We start from the raw sequence: 16,705 nt of genomic DNA on the forward strand, positions 1-16,705 counted from the left end.
GCCGACTTTCACCATCTGCAACCTCCGTCCAATCCACAAAGCTTGCTGCTTCGGCCTCGAATGACGTCATAAGACCGGTACCTTCTTTCCGCGTTGCATCAGTGGTCTGGTTCTTGATCATGGACGCGACCGTCGAGGTCACACACCCATCGCCGGTCCAGGCGGAGCCTTTCGTCAAACCACAGCCCCGACCACCGAAGAGCCCGGCCAAGTCGGCGCAGATCCGAGTCCACAACCGGCGCCGTGAGTACCTGGAGCGACACCCGACGTATTTCAAGTCGCTAGAGCACGAGCTTGCCGGTGAGTTTGCCTGCATGAGAAAATTTCCACAGATGTCGTTGGCCATTGCGACGGCACCTCACACATCAAGCACCCTGAATCTCAAGTTCACCCCGCGGCTACGGAACCCCCCCCTGGCTTTGCACTTGCGCTGATATGCCTACACCTTGTCTATATCATCTCTCATTCATTCCTCCTCCTCCTCCTCCACTGACCATCTCCAGACCCACTACTCTACGATGCCTTAATACGCCGCTTCCAAACAGCCGAAGAGCGGGAGACTGAAGGCCGCAACAAGGGCTACTCGCGTGTCCTAGAAGTAGACCTCCTCCGCGGCGAGGCGAAGCTGACACAGCTCGCCGAAGCTGCCGCCAAGGTCAACGGAGGTGGGAATGCGCCACCTAGCAGTGATTTGTTCAAGTCGGAGCTCCCCATCCTCGAGGAGGAAGCCAAGTGGGCGGAGACTAAGGACGAAGGGCGAGAAAGGTGGGAGGAATTCTTGAGGTGCAGGTTTGTGCATGGGCTGGATGAGGACTTTAATTATGATCCGGTTGATCAGAATGATGCGCTGGATGTTTTGGAGAGGAGGGATGAGGAGGAGGCATGGTTCAATGAGGAGGAGCCTGAGTGGGTCAGTGAGGGCGGAGCTGAGAACGAAGGGGCGAAGAAGAAGCGACTGGAAGGAGAGACGGGAATCCAGGATTTCTAAGCTTTCGCGAAGTGGTCAGGTGTAGACCTAGTCTGGCCGGACCATGCTGTACCTGTTACCATCGACGCTGTTATGAACTCTAGATCTACTCTAAAGCTAATAGATGTCATAGCTAGCTGGCTATTAGGATCATGTACATTCAGCAGGCTTCATTTTCTGCAATCCGGTCCCTGCCTTTCTGTTGATGCGATCAAAGGGCGTTCAACGGAGGACTACGACGAGAAATAGTCATGTGGATTTCTAATATTATAATATTGGGAAAGAATTTCTCGACACTGAGGTGGTGAAAGGAAAAAATACAGAAAACATAGTAAGGTTCCACCCCAGCCCGGTCCAAGCAATAAGAGTCGACCGCAATACAGTTTCAATATCTAACTGGAACACCAAATTCGCCGTAGTTGTAACAAGATACCTACCACTAACTACCTCAGTCCTTTCTCACAAGTTTTGGTGAAGACAGATTCGAGATGACAGGCGCCATTAAAACATTTGGAAGTGGATATCGTGTAAGAACCCCCCAACGACGTAGTCCACACCAGGCAGACAAATGATGTTAGCGAAGTACGTACTCATGTATTGCATGATGTTGGCCAGGACGAACAGAGGAACCCCCCTTCAAGCTAACATCACAATCCCATGCCCACAAGAGACAAAGGGCGCATCCTCAAGTTGGACATACTTCCATATTATCGAAACTTGACAAACGTTGCACATAGTGAGGTCATATGGTCTGGTATGTCCGGTCTCTAAGGAACCATGGTCCCTTGTATTGGAGTTTGAATAGCATGTAAATACTGCCAGTTGTAATTATCTTTGGCAGGGTATGTTCACTGTGAATTTGCAAGTTCTACTCCTGTTTTTCTGCCAAATATACCTAATAACCTACTACGAGAGGGAGACGGAGCGATGTGCAAGCCACATGGGGATTCATGTCGGGATTATTGGTTGCAAATAAAAAATTGAACTGAAGTGGTCTCCAATGAGTCCATAAATCAAGGAATGTCCAGTGCCGAATGGGTCTCAGTTTTGGATTTTCTCATGTTTGGCGAGAACCATATTTTAAGCAGACCCGAATACTCTCACTAACAAGTCGCATGTTTGGGTAAATTGACAAATCAAATTTATTCGCTAATATGTCTCCTGTCGAGTGTCTTTCAACACCTCAGCAATGCAGTTGGCACCTCTCCTAGTATTAGTTGAGATTTCATGCAGAATGACGTGCTTCACCCCACTGTCGTGCGACACCACATTGAGTGCGATCCGAGGCGGTCCAATAATGAATTGAGTCTTCGTAAGTAGCGATTGTATTTCACATCTCTAAAGGTGGGAAGAATCCTTCCGTCCTCATCCTCGCCTTGATTTGTCCGAATGGCTCTCCACCAATGTGTGCCACTCACTAGCTTAATAATGCACGCTCAAGTCTCAAGGCCGGCGATTCATCTACTTACATCGACGCATATTTCTCTTATGTAGATTATTTGACTTGATAGTAGCATACCAAATACACATTCAACAAAAAACGCCCAACAACCCAACTCTACTCAAGTCCGTAGCAAGCACAAAAATGGCCCCCATCCGCATCGCCCTCACCGGCCTCTCAGCCAACTCGAACTCCTCCTGGGCAGCCTCCGCCCATCTCCCTTACCTCACTTCCCCACGCGGAAAATCCAAATACGAGGTTGTAGCCTTACTCAACAGCTCCGTGTCCGCCACCGAGGCCGCAATCAAGAATTTCAGCCTCCCTTCCGGGGTCAAAGCATATGGCGACGCCGCAGCCCTCGCAGCAGACCCGGATGTCGATTTGGTGGTCAACTCCACCAGGTCCGACGTGCACGCGAACAGTGTCGAGCCGTCGATCCGCGCTGGAAAGGCGGTATTTGTCGAGTGGCCGCTCGCCGAGAACTATGAGCGTGGGGCGGAGCTAGTGCAAGCTCAGAGACAAGGGGCGAGCGAAAGATTCGACGACAGTATTATTGGATTGCAATGGCAGTTTTCCCCACCCGTGCAGACGCTCCGCAGCTTGCTGGAAACCGGACGCATCGGGACTGTCCTCAACAGCAGCGTCGTCTTTCATGGCATGTGTACTAAGCCCGAAGTACCCAAGGTGTTTGCAACCTTCTTCGATCGCAAGATAGGAGGGAATTCGATCACAGTAGAGTATGTGCATGTAATCAACATGGTACACCATGCAATCGGAGAGTGGGATACAGAGACGGTGCAGAGTCGGATGAGCCTGGAGAGGCCGGATGTTGCAATCGTCTATGGGTCGTCGGATGGGAAGACGGAGGTTAATAAGGTCCATTCGGACGTGCCGGACCACCTCTGGGTTAACGGACGGTTGGTCAAGGGGAGACATGAGTTCGAATTGGCGGATAATGCGACACTAGCGGTCGAATTTTCGACTTATGGTGCTTTCAAGGGGCAGCCGAGTCTAGACTTAAAGATTGCTGGGACTAAGGGGGATATTAGGGTTACGAGTCACTCGTTTGCGTGGAAGTGGGAGAACATCCAGGTTTATGACCGAGAGACGGGTGAGGTGGAGGATATCCCGGTGGGCGATTGGGCCGAGTGGCAGACTGAACTGCCTGAATTGACGAGGAACACGGCTGAGTTGTATGAGAGGTACGCCGATTGGGTTGCGAACGGCAAGCCCAAGGGGAGTCTGCCGCAGGACAAGGAGTGGCCCAGACTTCATGATGCAGTGGTCAGGATGAAGGAGTTGGATCTTCTATTCAAGCAGTTTGACCAGCAGAGACACTGAGTAATTTCAGAATCACCCATGTAATAACTTCAAGGCGCCCACTTGGGTCGGTGACGAGTCGCGGGTTCGAATCCCGCAGCTGACACACAAGGGGGTTTAGTCAACCCTTACGGCGCGCTGCCCACCATGTTGACTTCGCCTACCTAGCGATAATGGGGAGATTGGTGCAGTTTAGGATTACGAACATCCTAGCCAGTCGATCGTCAAGCACTACGTCGGCGGAATATAACTCGACAGCCGGTCCAGAATTCGAATCGTTAATCCGACCCCTTATCGGACCTCGCCTATCCGATAACGCTCGTCGGCGAACCCGTCCCCTCACGATAGAAGGCGCGCAGCACGCCCTCTCGCCGCGATTCTTGTGAGCGTCTAGACCACGTTACGGTCTATCCACTTGAGCGTGTGGTTGAGATGTATACGCTCGACGAGAACCCCAATTAGCAGATACTACGACTTGTCGCGACAAGAAATAGTCGAGCATCTTCTGCACATCAGCAGCATCCCACCCCTGAGGACGAATTTAAGTGCCACATTACCACACTTATCGGTAGTTCAGGCAGGGGTTGTAGCACAGACTTAGGGAGGGACAGGAGGTTTAGTAGTCATTTGGCTACAAGTTTACCTGTATAACCGCCCGACGCGGCTTAAGGGCCCGCTATATCATCTATAGCCCCTTAAGGGAGTAATTGTAGAGGTACCGAGGGTTAACACCTACGGCGTATTTAATAAAAAAAAACTTCAAGGCATTTCAATGGCGATATACGATACGAGATATTCTTGAGAGATGCTTGAGAAGCCTATATTATGGTGTTACATGAAAAGAATGCCCGACGTGGAGTGAAAGAACGCGTGTGAACTCCTCAGGATGTCCATAGAGTATGAAGGTTGCTGGTGCTAACATGCCTTTGGCTTCAATTATCACATTGTTCAAACGTATATTTACTGAAGATTCCGTTAAATAATTGTTGTATAGAACAACGCATTGAAGAAACAAGGACTTGGTACCTAAAAACCGCCTGGCAACAGACTAAACGGGAAGAGGATCATTCCCCGCTGCAGCAAAGGTTACTGGTGCGCCTTTTCAGTGTATGAGCGCAATTTACACAGCGCTTAAATGGGATACTGACAGGATGTAATTGCTTGTGATAGGTTTTTCCTGCAGCCCGATACTGTTTCGCATGGATTAAACCATGAATTGTGAAGTGAGAAGCACGATGCCGTGGATGCGCGTTATCTCGGCTCGATACGTGCTGTTTCATCTCCGTCCCGTTTCATCTCCGTGCCGAATGCGTGTGCTTACATACGTATCATTTTTCGGTAAAGCCCCATTTTGATTGGTACCAAGTTGATATTGATACAGTGCTGTCATTGATTCTCAAGGTTTAACATTTGGTTTCCTGTGGGCAATGGGAAAAGCTGGACGGTATTGCAGTGAAGCCTGCAGTGGGGACCTACTCATCACATAGACGTATTCGTGCTGCTTGCAGAAAAGACAACCATTCGCAGCCTGTAATTAGGTTCAAGGCAACCAATAGCTTCATTGTGAAGGCATATATGACAACAAAGCCATGCAGGTAGTATGTACTAGGAGCTTGACCAATAGCTATCGGCTCGGCACCCCGCGTCATGCGTAACAATTCTCGTACCGAGGGGGCAAACGGAAGCAGCGGGCATGGCCTGGGAAGGGCTTCAGTTCCTATTTGCTAAGACTAATAATACTCGGATCACGCAACGATCTGATTTTAGTTACGAGACGGGTTTTCATTCTGTAATCATTGCGTGGTCACGTCTTTAAGAAACTAAACTACACGCTCCTTCAAAGATATTGGTCACATGGATCATGGATCAATCTCCCATAGCCTCGTCAGTAGTCTGATGTGTTGTTGCATGATGCATAGGCAGGAGGCCCTCTTGGTGTGTAGGCCAGCTAGCATCCGCGAGACTGATGAGGCATTGGGCGAAACGGCATATAAAAGCGTAAAGATTTCCGATCATGTCGACAAAGAGCTTTCATCAAATTTACCAAGTGCATTCAGTTGTGTCTCAATATCAGTCCTTTTTCTTGTCCTCGAACGATATTATCGACGTCCACCAATGGCAGCCCAGGTGGACCCCAAGCAGCTCGAATCTGTTGATGGCTTCTTCAAGTTGATCAATACGGTCGCTTCAGACCAATCGTACATCTGCCTCAAGGATCTCATCTCTGAGAATGCTGAGCTCAGAAGGCGGATCCAGGATCAAAATATCACTAACGAAGAAAACGCCCGGACACTGGGTAGGCTCGACCTGAGACTGCAAACCGAGACAAAAGCGTTGATCGCAGCCAACGCAGCCCTGAAGGATGCTCATGATGAGAACAAAACTCTGAAAGTCAACCTTGCCGCGACGCAAGCCAAGGTGGCTGAAAAGGTCAAGGAGCTTGAGCAGAGCGCCAAGAATATCACGGCCTCCCAGATAAAACTCAAAGACCAAATCAACCTAACGAACACGTTCAAGGAGTCCGCCAATAGCAAAGACTTCGAGAGGAAGGCCGCTGTTGCTGCGCTTGACAGAGCCAACCAGGAGCTTCAAGCCACGCGAGACGAGCTCCAATCCGTCACCGACAATTTGGCCGAACACGAGCAGTTTGCCTGGAACATGAAATCCACCTCGAAGGATGACGTGTAAGGATATATCTACAATTCGAGCACCCCTGAAATTCATACTGACATCGTACCACAGCGAGAATCGGTTGAAGGAAATATTTACTGCAGTCAAGGACGTAGCCAAAACCTATTTCGCCGGTGACCTTCCCGAGGCGGTTTTGGAGAACACTGCCTACTGGGACCGCATCCGCAGCCACAAAGCCATCGGCCGAATACCTCTGCCGGCATCTAATTCGGCAGCCGCCAAACACATGCGGATCTCTGCCTGCGTGGCCCTTTTCGCCTATGCCTTCCACCAACACGTCTTTCTTTCTTCGTACCTCCTCGAATCCGGCGGCGAGCTCTCCGACGTCATGTTTGAGTTGGCCGAGGAGGACGCACCGCGAGAGACGTATCTCCGCCGTGTGTTGTTGGCGACCCTCCCTGAGCAACATAATGAGAACGTCAAGGTGTGCATCGAGGACGTCGTGTCCGAGATGGATAGAAACCTAGGGTCTCTGCTCTTCGAGGGGCAGAAGAAGTCGTTCAAGAACGCTGTTGGGGAAGCTTGCAAGCTAGTCGTTGAGCACTGGCGTTTTATTCAACAGCTTAGTGACAAGGTTGAGGCAATGATGAAGCCGAGCGCATCGCCTGTGGAGCACTGGACTACGGTGTCTCTTCCGTCACAGACGAGCAAGGATCAGAGGGTACAAAACAATGGGAACGGTGCAAACGCGAATGGTGGTTCCACCACCCCGACTCATGAGGCTTTGCAGCTGAAGCTGGAACTCAACAATGCCGTAGCCACCGTGTGGCCGAGTTTTGTGCTTGTTAGGGAAGGCGAAGACGAGCTGTTGGCTAAGGGTTACATATTGCTGGAGTCTCAGGTGAAGATAGCAAAAGAAGAGGAGAGTGGAGAGGTTGTCGTGGGCAGCAAGCGGGCCCAGAGGCAATTGGCGAGGCAGGATTCGAGAAAGAGGAGGGCTGGGTCAGTGTCTCTCAATGGGGGGACGAACAAGAATGGTTTTTTATTGCTGAAGGATGGAGATGGCTCAAGGGCCGGCTAAACTTGCGGCAGAGCGGCGCTGGAGCTATTCTTCTTGGTGACAAACGTCTTCGTTAAGGAAAGTGATAGGGTGATGGCGTGATGGCGTGACGATACGCTATTTCAGTTAGAATTATTGAACAGATTGGAACAGATTGGAATACACAATAACTTAATCCACCGAATCAATTGGCTCTAAATAGTCAAAAACCTGAGGACGAATCTTTCTTTCTTTTGTCGTTTCCTTCAAGCGGCCAACGAGACAACCGACGGCCTACACGACATGAAACTGTGCTCTATTCATCAAATGAATGAAGTCTGCACCAACTGCGAATATCATCATCCGCATCACGACACATCTACAAGGGTGTGGTGCTTCGATGCTGTCAAACGCCGCGAAACATGCCAGCGCTACAGGATTGTGAAAAATAACGTCAAGAAAGGCATTTGCAATGACTGCAAGAAAAACGGCAAAGAATCTCACATCTGAATAAATCTGCCAGGGACTGCCCGCAGGATCAAGGGTATTGGCGATTTTCCATGAAGCAGGACTGGCTCAAGTGCGCGGAGCTGGACGAACTTCAACGGGATAGGTGGAAGGATATGCTGGACCAGAGCCCGACGGCATTAAAAAATACGTTCAAGCCGCATGAGAAGAAGGTCTGGAAGAGATATTTATTCGAGATGAGGAAGTTTTTCAATCATTTATCACACTCACTTTATAATTGACGGTTCTGTGCAACGCACCAACTTCGACAGGTTGCCTAATATGATTGGGATATATTTCAACAGGTACATTACATAACATGTCGCAACTGAAAATATTTTTTATTGAATATGTCAGCAATATTTAGTATCTAGTACTGCACTCGCTTGGAGATATACAGGTATCCGAAATGCATCTGAAACAGCGCTGGAGGCGGGTAAAACTCTACCTATGTATATAGTTCAGATTGTCCAGACAAGCAGCCTGTAGGGAATTGAACCTCACTCCCAACCCGAAATTCTACAGAATACAATAAATCGTATCATCTCCTATTAAAACGCCCTCATAAGTATTAGATCGTTAGTATATAGTCTTGTTACTTTGATATGATCTCCTAGCGGGGAGGAAAGTGAGAGCCTCAACATCTCTGTTTGCTATGAGTGGCAAGAAGCTGGGACGAATGTTAACTCCAGATACGGTATCTCTGCGGATAGCGCACCGTTGACGCGGGCGATGACGCATGGTGAAACAGAAAAAGTCATCAATATGTTGCTGTAACGCGGCACCGACACCAAGTTACGAGACGGGAATAAACCCACAACACTAGAATGGGATACTGAGTTCCCAAGTAGCAGCGAACGTCTGATGGATCCTCCGCGAGATCTATTTAAGCCCTTCTGACGGTAGTTGGACCCAAAACGGGTTTGAAGGCCGCGTGAAATATGTGCAAAGCTCATTATAGAACGGTATGGCAATATCAACGCGAAGTGTTTATGTGGGGGCATCCGCAGCGCCCCGTCTTAAGACGACTGGTTTGGTTACACAGGAGTCACAGAGGCAGAACGTAGAGACGATCAAGTGGTTCATCGATAGCGGGATGGAAGTGCACAATGCCGCCTGCAATATGGACATGGCGTCCGCGGCATACTATGAGAACCTCCCCATTGAGGTGCTGGAGTTGTGTGTTGAGATATACCCAAAAGTCATCAATGAGCCAGTCATCAGTATTTCAGATACATGTAAGAGAAGATTCCAAATTGAGAACGAGGTTAAGGCCGAAAGTTTACTTGCCTGGTCGGACTTTAGTATACAACACTCCTATCGGACTGGTTACACGTGCGGTTAGAACAGAGAAACGCCGTAGCTCATAACAATTTTTCTAGTCAACGAGTTAGAAAGACTCTTTGGAAATAGGTGCTGTATTTGAGCAGTGTGGGCCAAATTGGAAAATTTCCCGAATGACGTTAGGACCCATAAGAACGAATCGAAGGTTTAAAACAAGCCTTCTACCCTTCCGCCTCAGCCGCTGCCATTTGGAACTCCCTGGCGACCCCCTGGCGCAACTCGACCGACGCCAACACACAGAGGCACTCGTTAACCGTTACAGACCAGTGGAATGTCAGCAGTAAGCTCGCCATCGAAGACGAGACCGGAATTCCCTCCCTCGGCAAGACCAAATGCACCTTAATTGGAAGGTTTCCGAGAACACTGGCCACCAAGACCTCGAGAGTGAAATCATCACTAAGTTCTCCACTGCCAACCTCAAGTGCCGGGTTAAGAAGTACTGTATCGGCAACTCCTTCACTTCCTTCCCGCTTGACGTCAATGTCGAGGCTACCTTACGTGCCGTCAAGACCGACGCTGAGTTCACTTGGATCTAGAAGGGCAAATACAAAGATTCCAATTCGCTTGCCCTAAATCTCACCGTCGATAAGGCTGACGCCATCATCGCCAAGGGGGGGGGGGGGGGGGGCGGGGGGCTGCACCTGCGCTTGAGGCCGACACCATTCTGTACTGAACAATCGGTTTTCAGGTTGTTTTTCTTCTTCCAAATTTCTTAATTTCTCTTTTTCTTTTCCCCTTTTCATTACGGGGACTGGACCCTATTTATACTACTCATCCCCTGACAGCCGGTCTACCTTTGACCAGGAGATGAACTACGACATATAGGGTTTGGGAGCACGGCATTACTGAGACTACGAGATACCCCACTCAGCACGTGTATATGTACTCAGGGACACTCAATGGACGACCGTAATATACCACCTAGGCCTGCTTTACGCCCTGTCATCCAAGCTCTACTTCGAAATAATTGAGCAGAGGCCTAGACCATGAAGGATTGATGTTTGGACCAATCGCTTATCTCATCAATGATGACAATCGGAAAATATTGACTTCTTCGACCAATGCAAACCCCGCTCGATTATATGCAGCACTAGGTGATACTACATCAAGCAGGTTTCAGTATCTGTCTCTTCCGCAACTAGCTACTTGTGTGCCCAGGAGGTAGCACTGCCGATATGTAGCTATCGTTTGGACTAAGCACAAAAACGCTTATCATATGGATTGAAGTTTTCGTCGTAATTTTCTTCTCTACATCATTCCATGTTTCCGATCATGACGGTACGACACATTTCACAAATAGCCGACGATGAAGAGGTTCCTGTTACTTCTGTGTTTGGACGAACCCATGAACACGCCGTACTCGACGACTATGTGACGTCAGATGAGAAGACGCTAGGAGCGTTGGGTTACAAGCAGGAATTCAAGAGGTGCACCGTGACAGTTCTCTCCGCCAACGGCAATATAAACTCTATACTAACAATACCCCCAGGGACTTCTCCCTTTGGGAATGCTTCTCCACCTCCTTCTCTTGCCTCTGTCTCCTCCCCTCTATCGCTTCCACCATCGGCTACAGCCTAGGCTACTCAGGCACGGGTGGCGCAGTCTGGGGATGGTTCATCGCGGCGCTGTGCACGCAGGCCACTGCCTTAAGCATGGCGGAGCTTTGTTCCTCGATACCGACCGCGGGCGGGCTCTACTATGCCTCAGCGGTGCTCGCACCCGATGGCTGGGGTCCGTTCTGTAGTTGGTTTATTGGGTGGTCAAATATCTGCGGGTATGCTTCAGGGCCGTGTTCGTTAAATTATGCGATGGGTAAGCCTTCAACCGGTATAATGAACTTTGAAAGGGATGGAATGCTGACTTTGTATCGTCTTTGAAAGCCGCCATGTTGATGACATGCGGCCAAATTGCGTACCCGACTTACATCCCGGAGACGTGGCACATGTATCTCACCTTCTTGATTCTGCTGATCTTCAGTGGCTTCATTACGATGCAGTCAACCATGTTCGTTGGCTGGGTGAACAAAATAGGGACTATTTATAACATAGCTATTGTCGTTGTATTCGTAATTTGCCTTCCGGTGGGCAGTATTAACTCGCCCAAAACCAACGACAGTCGCGCAGTCTGGACCGAGTTTGAGAATGGGACTCAATGGCCTATTGGCTGGGCAACTGTCATGGGTGAGCATTCGGAGATAGTTGCATCTTAGAGGCCTTTGCTAATATTTGTACCAGGGTTTCTCACCGCCATTTGGACCTTGTGTGGGTAGGTATCATGGCTTATTTCCAGATTTTGTGATTTCAATTGACCTCTTCGCCCCTATCAGCTACGACGCCCCCTTTCACTTAGCCGAAGAATGCAGCAACGCTAACATCGCCTCTCCGCGCGCTATCATCATGACGGCTCAATCTGACCTCTACCTAGGCTGGGCTATCATTCTCGTCATCGTGTACACCGTGAAAGACGTCACCGACATTGTATCTGGCGCTTACGGCCAGCCGTTCGGCAGCCTGTGTCTGCAGGTGCTCGGCCCGCGGGCGGGACTGGCATTGTTCGCTCTCAGCATCGTGGCCCAGTTCTTCGGCGCAACAGGAGTCACCGTCACGGCTTCTCGGGTGGTTTTTGCATTTGCGAGGGATGGTGCGTTGCCTGGGAGCAGGTGGTGGAGGAAGATTGATGGTCGAACTAAGACGCCTGTGTTTGCGACTTGGGGTGTGTTGGCGGTAAGCGCCTTGTTGGGTTTGCTGATGTTTGCGAGCCCCGTCGCTATTGGGGTTGTGTTTAGCCTTGGTGTGTATAGTGACCTCCCTGCGTTATACCTGAGACGAATGCCAATGCTGACTTATCATAGGTGCCATTGCCCAGTACACATCATTTACTGGCCCCATCTTTCTGAAATTATTCTTCGACCGCGGCCAGTTCAAGCGAGGCCCCTGGAACCTAGGGAGATGGTCCAAGCCTACTAATGTGGTGGCATGTGCCTGGTGGTTGCTGATCGCTCCAGCTCTCTGCTTCCCGGCCGTTAGGGGTGACGACCTCACGCCCCTGACCATGAACTGGACGTGTGTGATATACGGCGGCGTCATGACATTGGCAATTTCACACTTCGCTGTGAGCGGTAGGAAGTGGTTCAAGGGACCGCGTATCAACGTCGAGCACCGAGGTACGCAGGTTGTGGAGGTTCCTGGAAGTGATTTGCATGGTGGGGATATCACACAGGAGGTTACTGGCTAGAATCCGAGGATTACTTTGGGTTTCTAAAATATGACTATATTGGAATCCCATGCTGAAATCCTGTGGTTTATGCCATGTTATGCAGCAACGAATCCGAATTCGGAACGCCGTAGCGTACTTCGTCGACCACTCGGTGACTTGGCAAGAGTCCTGCTGCTCAGCATAGTTGCCTTTTTTACAGCTTTGACGACGGATGCGTTAAGCTCTCGGAATTACTTCTAGTGGTATAAAATTTGCCGGTTCTATAGCTAGATCTAGTCAAGTGGTCCTGTATGGTGTCTAGTCGTGCGTGATATCTATATTGAGGTATTCGCAGGGTCTGGCACAATTAAGGACTTCCATTTCACTCGATCGTGGCACCAAAGCTTTCTACACTAATAATAAATGGTAACTTATTATGCAAACAAGACTAAGGATTCCCACCTCCAATTATTCATGTGGAAGGTGTCGTGGGTCATTTTCTTGTCCCCACGCTGTGTCCTGTTGCCCTTTCAGTACGTATCCGTAGACTTACCCACACCCTTGTGCCGTTTTGCGGCATATCTCAGCCCAAGATAGACTCATCCTTATCATCCGAGTCAAATTCCTCTCCAAAAGCCGCTGGAAATTTCAGGACCAGTTAATGCTGGCCGAAGTGAACTGAGCACAAACGTTCGTATCGTCCTGAAGCGCCTTAACTCTGACTTTTAGCTTCTCCTGTCAGATCAAAACTTGTCATTATCCTGAATCAATACAACAGCGTCGTTAGCGATGATCTGGGTCTCCGCGAGTTCATTTCAATTGGGCATTTTCATGCGTCAGCTCAAAGATTGTCCTATGTTGCTCGATTGCGCTGTTGAGTTCAGTGGTCAACACCCATTTCTAGTCTTCAACTGGTGGATTTCTTTCACGATATTCCTCAAGAACTGATTTTCTTGCGCAAGCTTGATGTTGTCGCACTAACGGAATTAAGCTGTCCTACATTTCTTTGGACTCCGTAAGTGCCTTGACCATCTGGGAGCTCGTGTTCTGCTGGGTTAGGACCTTCGCCTGAAACGCTGTCTCCGACCCCTTCAAGCACAAAGCCATGTCAATCGAACCGGATTTCTCACTCTGGAGGATCGTGTTCTGTGGATGAGCGCATTCCAGGTCATTTCCACCATATTCACCCTATGCCAAATTGCCTCATCCCTCAGACTTTGCTTCCTTGGGCTGCTTGAGCTGCTGAACATAATTGTTGATATCCTTCGACCTGACGGCAATATCGGGATAATGCTCCTGCAGAGACTTCATGATCCCCATTGTCTTAATCCCATTATTCGAGAGCGCCGACACCAAAATCTTCTGCTCCTTAGTCAGTCTTCGGTGCACCGCGTGAGCCGCCTTGCTCTCGGAGGGCCCATGATTGTGCACCGGGTTCTTGACCTGAAACGTCCACTTCCCGTCGTCGATCTTAGCAGCCTTGATAACGCCGCGGAACTCACAGCCGTCGAGGCGTGTCTTTACCTGGCGGATGCCCTTGCTCCGTGATTCGCGCTTCTTGCCGCGATCGCAGCAGATGGTGTACCGCGTTGGTTTGCCATCACGGTAATTAGCTGCGTTTTTGCGCGTGATGGCATAGCCATTGTCTGCGGCGTGGGTTTGAAGCGAACGCAAGAGCTCTTCTGCGGTGGCTGAGGGAGCACCGCCGTTGGGCCCCCCTTCAAGTGGAGACGGGATGAGTGGGCAGACTTGTGGACTTTGTGGGCTGCTTTGCGAGCTCTGGGGTGCGGAAGATGACATCATGGCAGCGAGTAGGCCAGTTCAGGCAACTCGATATTCGAAGTGGCATGGCCCTTCGTTGCGAGAAGGATTGTGTCTTGGCGCTGCTCCAAAATTGAAGACTGAAAGGTCCGGCGAAGAGCCTCGAAGTTGTTGTCAAGAATCACGTGGTGGGACTGCGCCACTAGCCGACAGTCGGCCAGCTGGGCAGCATTGTGACAGCTGATCGTCCATATGGGCAGGTAAGTACCTGATTTGCCTGCTCGTGACTTGCTACACCCAAGTAATTACCTTGGTACTTATTCTGAAGTCTGAGGCTTTGAATAATTGACCATAATAAATTCTTGATCAATAGATCTAGTTCAGGGACGTTAGATAACATGGAAGTTGCTTGTGAATTAGTTGACTGGCCCTAAACGGTCCAGCCATAAACTTCTTCGAGGACCTTATGCAATTATATACCCCAATGGAAGTCGAACTGGACCGAAACCATGCGTCTGGAGAAATACAAGAGGCTGGGCTTTCTCTAATGCGCACGACCGATTGACCCTGGCTATTCTGCACCTCGCTATATTTTAGACCCCCAGCCTTAGTCTTTCGAAGGTCTATATCCTTTTTCTCTACTCCAAGATCTTCACAGTGCGGGGATTCGTCGTCGTCGCTAATGGTCCGAACCCCTCACTTGTAGACTGGTTGTCATCCAATGGACGAGCCGCAGTGCTCGGATCGTGGCGAAGTTAGGCTTTCTTGGAGGACGTGGTACTAATTGTAGTAGTTGTTGGGGCCGAATTAGACTCCGCGCGCGGCGCGGGCCCAGGAATAGCCGCTGCCTCAACCTGCACGGTCGACTGCGACGACGATTGCCCAGCCGTAGGGGGCGTTGTGATCGATCCATGGGCCAGGTGTGTCCATACTCCGTTGAGCATTTCGATGTCACCGTGGCCGCAAGGAATTCGCTTGTAGTCTCGCGGCCATAGGCGTTCTTCCAAAATATCCCTGAACCCAAATGTATTCGGCCAAAATAAGAGCATAAATAGAGGAAAAAATCTTTCGTAAGCTACATATAGGCTTCGGATATTCTATGATTGGATATCAAAGAACATCGGAAGTGGATGCAATGAACTGTATGTTTGTTCGTCGCACCCTCCTTGTCAAGCCGACCCCTAGCGCCGACTAGGGAAGACGAAGACGCTTGATTGGCCCGCAAACCATGGTAATTACCCCTTTGGGAATTTCTGTAGGGCTCACTCTTCATGTACCTGCCCATCGCAATGAATATTGCTCTGCACCATACCGAGCCTTAGGTTTTAAAAAGTAGTTCATCACTACTTACAATGGTTCTTTGCTGAGTTGACGAGGCTTCTAGCCACTGCAGCAGTGCACGGCGAACTAGGAAGCTCGCAGGAGAGACGTTCGACAACCACCACCACCCCCCTTCCAATACTGAATTAGCGAGTTTGATGGCCTCGGGATAAAGACTTTGGGTATTCACTTGCACCTTCAGGCAGCAACGACAGGTAGGCTTGCTTCTGGCGGCAGTCCACGCGCAGCAGTAAACAGAATAAATGTTGCGCCCAGGTGGAAGGTGGAGAAGAGTCAACCCATAATGATGATACTATACTATTCTCCTTACATGCGACTTGCCGCAAACTTCTGGGATACTCATATAAGTGCCTATATGCATGTTGTCGCCTGTTTACCATGGTGTTGTTGTACGACAATCAGTGTCATTTCGAGCTACATTGAAGCTACACCACCTTCATCAGACTGCAGCAGTGAAACCCCAGTGAAGCTGCCTGACCTCTCATATTGCTTGATCGATATGACTCCAACCAACTGAGTTCTGCTCATTCTTCCAGACAGCCACAGACAGCCACGATCTGAACTAACCAGTGTTGGGTTGAAAAATTGGCAACGAGTTTTGCCTCGGGTAGCAGGCAGCAGGGCTTGGACTTCCTCTGCTGGAGGCCGCCAACAGGAACTTGCCCCGCCAAGTCGGTTGCAAATGTGGGGTGGATGGATGTTTTGTACATGGCAAATGCAACATTCATACACCATTCGAGCATCATACAATGAGATTCAAACAAACATTCTGCTCCAGGTGACACAGAGGAAGCAAGCGCACAGTCAGAGATGTGATATTAAGCACGCTTGACCGTTCTCTTCGAGTCTTTTACCATCAAGTGATGAAGAGGAAAGTGACATCCTTAACTAGCAAGTTGACGAAAGCAGCAACCAAAATTTTTATCTCACAAGCCAGACCCTCTTCTAAACAACCACGCTACTCGCTTTTTCTAGGTCCCACACCAAGTCAAGAGTCTGAGGTACGGTTCAGCCAATCGGCGAGGCACCGAGGGATCCCGATCCACCACTTTCTTGCTTGCGCAGTCGGCATAGTCACATGGCGTCGTCTAATACGCGAAAGAGGCAACCAGGCTGCCGCTTTGGCTCTCCTACTGAAGTACTTAAGAATAGCCCGGCA

General features: G+C 49.7%; 6 protein-coding genes across 6 annotated transcripts; 5 read left to right on the forward strand and 1 right to left on the reverse strand.

The window, feature by feature from the left end:
• Window positions 1–5: 5 nt before the first annotated feature.
• Window positions 6–1,208, forward strand: BCR38DRAFT_427167 (coiled-coil domain-containing protein-domain-containing protein). Its single transcript, XM_040859820.1, has 2 exons — window positions 6–300; window positions 504–1,208. The coding sequence occupies exons 1-2, from the start codon at window positions 120–122 to the stop codon at window positions 986–988; spliced, it is 666 nt and encodes a 221-aa protein (XP_040718099.1). The 5' UTR covers window positions 6–119; the 3' UTR covers window positions 989–1,208.
• A 1,048-nt stretch (window positions 1,209–2,256) lies between these two features.
• Window positions 2,257–3,827, forward strand: BCR38DRAFT_427168 (oxidoreductase family protein). Its single transcript, XM_040859821.1, has one exon. It carries the CDS (start codon window positions 2,553–2,555, stop codon window positions 3,747–3,749), a length of 1,197 nt encoding a protein of 398 aa, XP_040718100.1. The 5' UTR covers window positions 2,257–2,552; the 3' UTR covers window positions 3,750–3,827.
• A 2,016-nt stretch (window positions 3,828–5,843) lies between these two features.
• BCR38DRAFT_510418 (uncharacterized protein) lies at window positions 5,844–7,597 on the forward strand (the record flags this gene model as incomplete). The annotated part of the gene is made up of 2 exons (XM_040865013.1): window positions 5,844–6,412; window positions 6,471–7,597. The coding sequence occupies 2 exons, from the start codon at window positions 5,844–5,846 to the stop codon at window positions 7,438–7,440; spliced, it is 1,539 nt and encodes a 512-aa protein (XP_040718101.1). The 3' UTR covers window positions 7,441–7,597.
• Window positions 7,598–8,872: 1,275 nt separating this feature from the next.
• On the forward strand, window positions 8,873–9,785 carry BCR38DRAFT_407455 (uncharacterized protein; the record flags this gene model as incomplete). The annotated part of the gene is made up of 3 exons (XM_040858169.1): window positions 8,873–9,143; window positions 9,395–9,522; window positions 9,600–9,785. 3 exons carry the CDS (start codon window positions 8,873–8,875, stop codon window positions 9,783–9,785), a joined length of 585 nt encoding a protein of 194 aa, XP_040718102.1.
• A 736-nt stretch (window positions 9,786–10,521) lies between these two features.
• Window positions 10,522–12,491, forward strand: BCR38DRAFT_510421 (amino acid transporter-like protein; the record flags this gene model as incomplete). Its single annotated transcript, XM_040865014.1, has 6 exons — window positions 10,522–10,676; window positions 10,739–11,061; window positions 11,130–11,429; window positions 11,484–11,514; window positions 11,576–12,039; window positions 12,101–12,491. The coding sequence occupies 6 exons, from the start codon at window positions 10,522–10,524 to the stop codon at window positions 12,481–12,483; spliced, it is 1,656 nt and encodes a 551-aa protein (XP_040718103.1). The 3' UTR covers window positions 12,484–12,491.
• Window positions 12,492–13,376: 885 nt separating this feature from the next.
• On the reverse strand, window positions 13,377–14,368 carry BCR38DRAFT_159096 (uncharacterized protein). The gene is made up of 2 exons (XM_040853766.1): window positions 13,876–14,368; window positions 13,377–13,806 (listed from the first exon to the last, which is right to left on the reverse strand). The coding sequence occupies exons 1-2, from the start codon at window positions 14,245–14,247 to the stop codon at window positions 13,648–13,650; spliced, it is 531 nt and encodes a 176-aa protein (XP_040718104.1). The 5' UTR covers window positions 14,248–14,368; the 3' UTR covers window positions 13,377–13,647.
• Between the last annotated feature and the right edge of the window lie 2,337 nt (window positions 14,369–16,705).

Source organism: Pseudomassariella vexata, assembly GCF_002105095.1.
Source record: "Pseudomassariella vexata strain CBS 129021 chromosome Unknown BCR38scaffold_4, whole genome shotgun sequence".
Lineage (NCBI taxonomy): Eukaryota > Fungi > Ascomycota > Sordariomycetes > Amphisphaeriales > Pseudomassariaceae > Pseudomassariella > Pseudomassariella vexata.

Excerpts from the sequence above, each read along its gene's own strand:
- BCR38DRAFT_427167 (XM_040859820.1), top strand. The coding sequence starts at position 120 with ATGGACGCGACCGTCGAGGTCACACACCCATCGCCGGTCCAGGCGGAG. Across the intron at positions 301-503 it reads GCTAGAGCACGAGCTTGCCG|ACCCACTACTCTACGATGCC; the intron begins GTGAGTTTGCCT and ends GACCATCTCCAG.
- BCR38DRAFT_427168 (XM_040859821.1), top strand. The coding sequence starts at position 2,553 with ATGGCCCCCATCCGCATCGCCCTCACCGGCCTCTCAGCCAACTCGAAC.
- BCR38DRAFT_159096 (XM_040853766.1), bottom strand. The coding sequence starts at position 14,247 with ATGATGTCATCTTCCGCACCCCAGAGCTCGCAAAGCAGCCCACAAAGT. Across the intron at positions 13,807-13,875 it reads CGTTTCAGGTCAAGAACCCG|AAGATTTTGGTGTCGGCGCT; the intron begins GTGCACAATCAT and ends ACTAAGGAGCAG.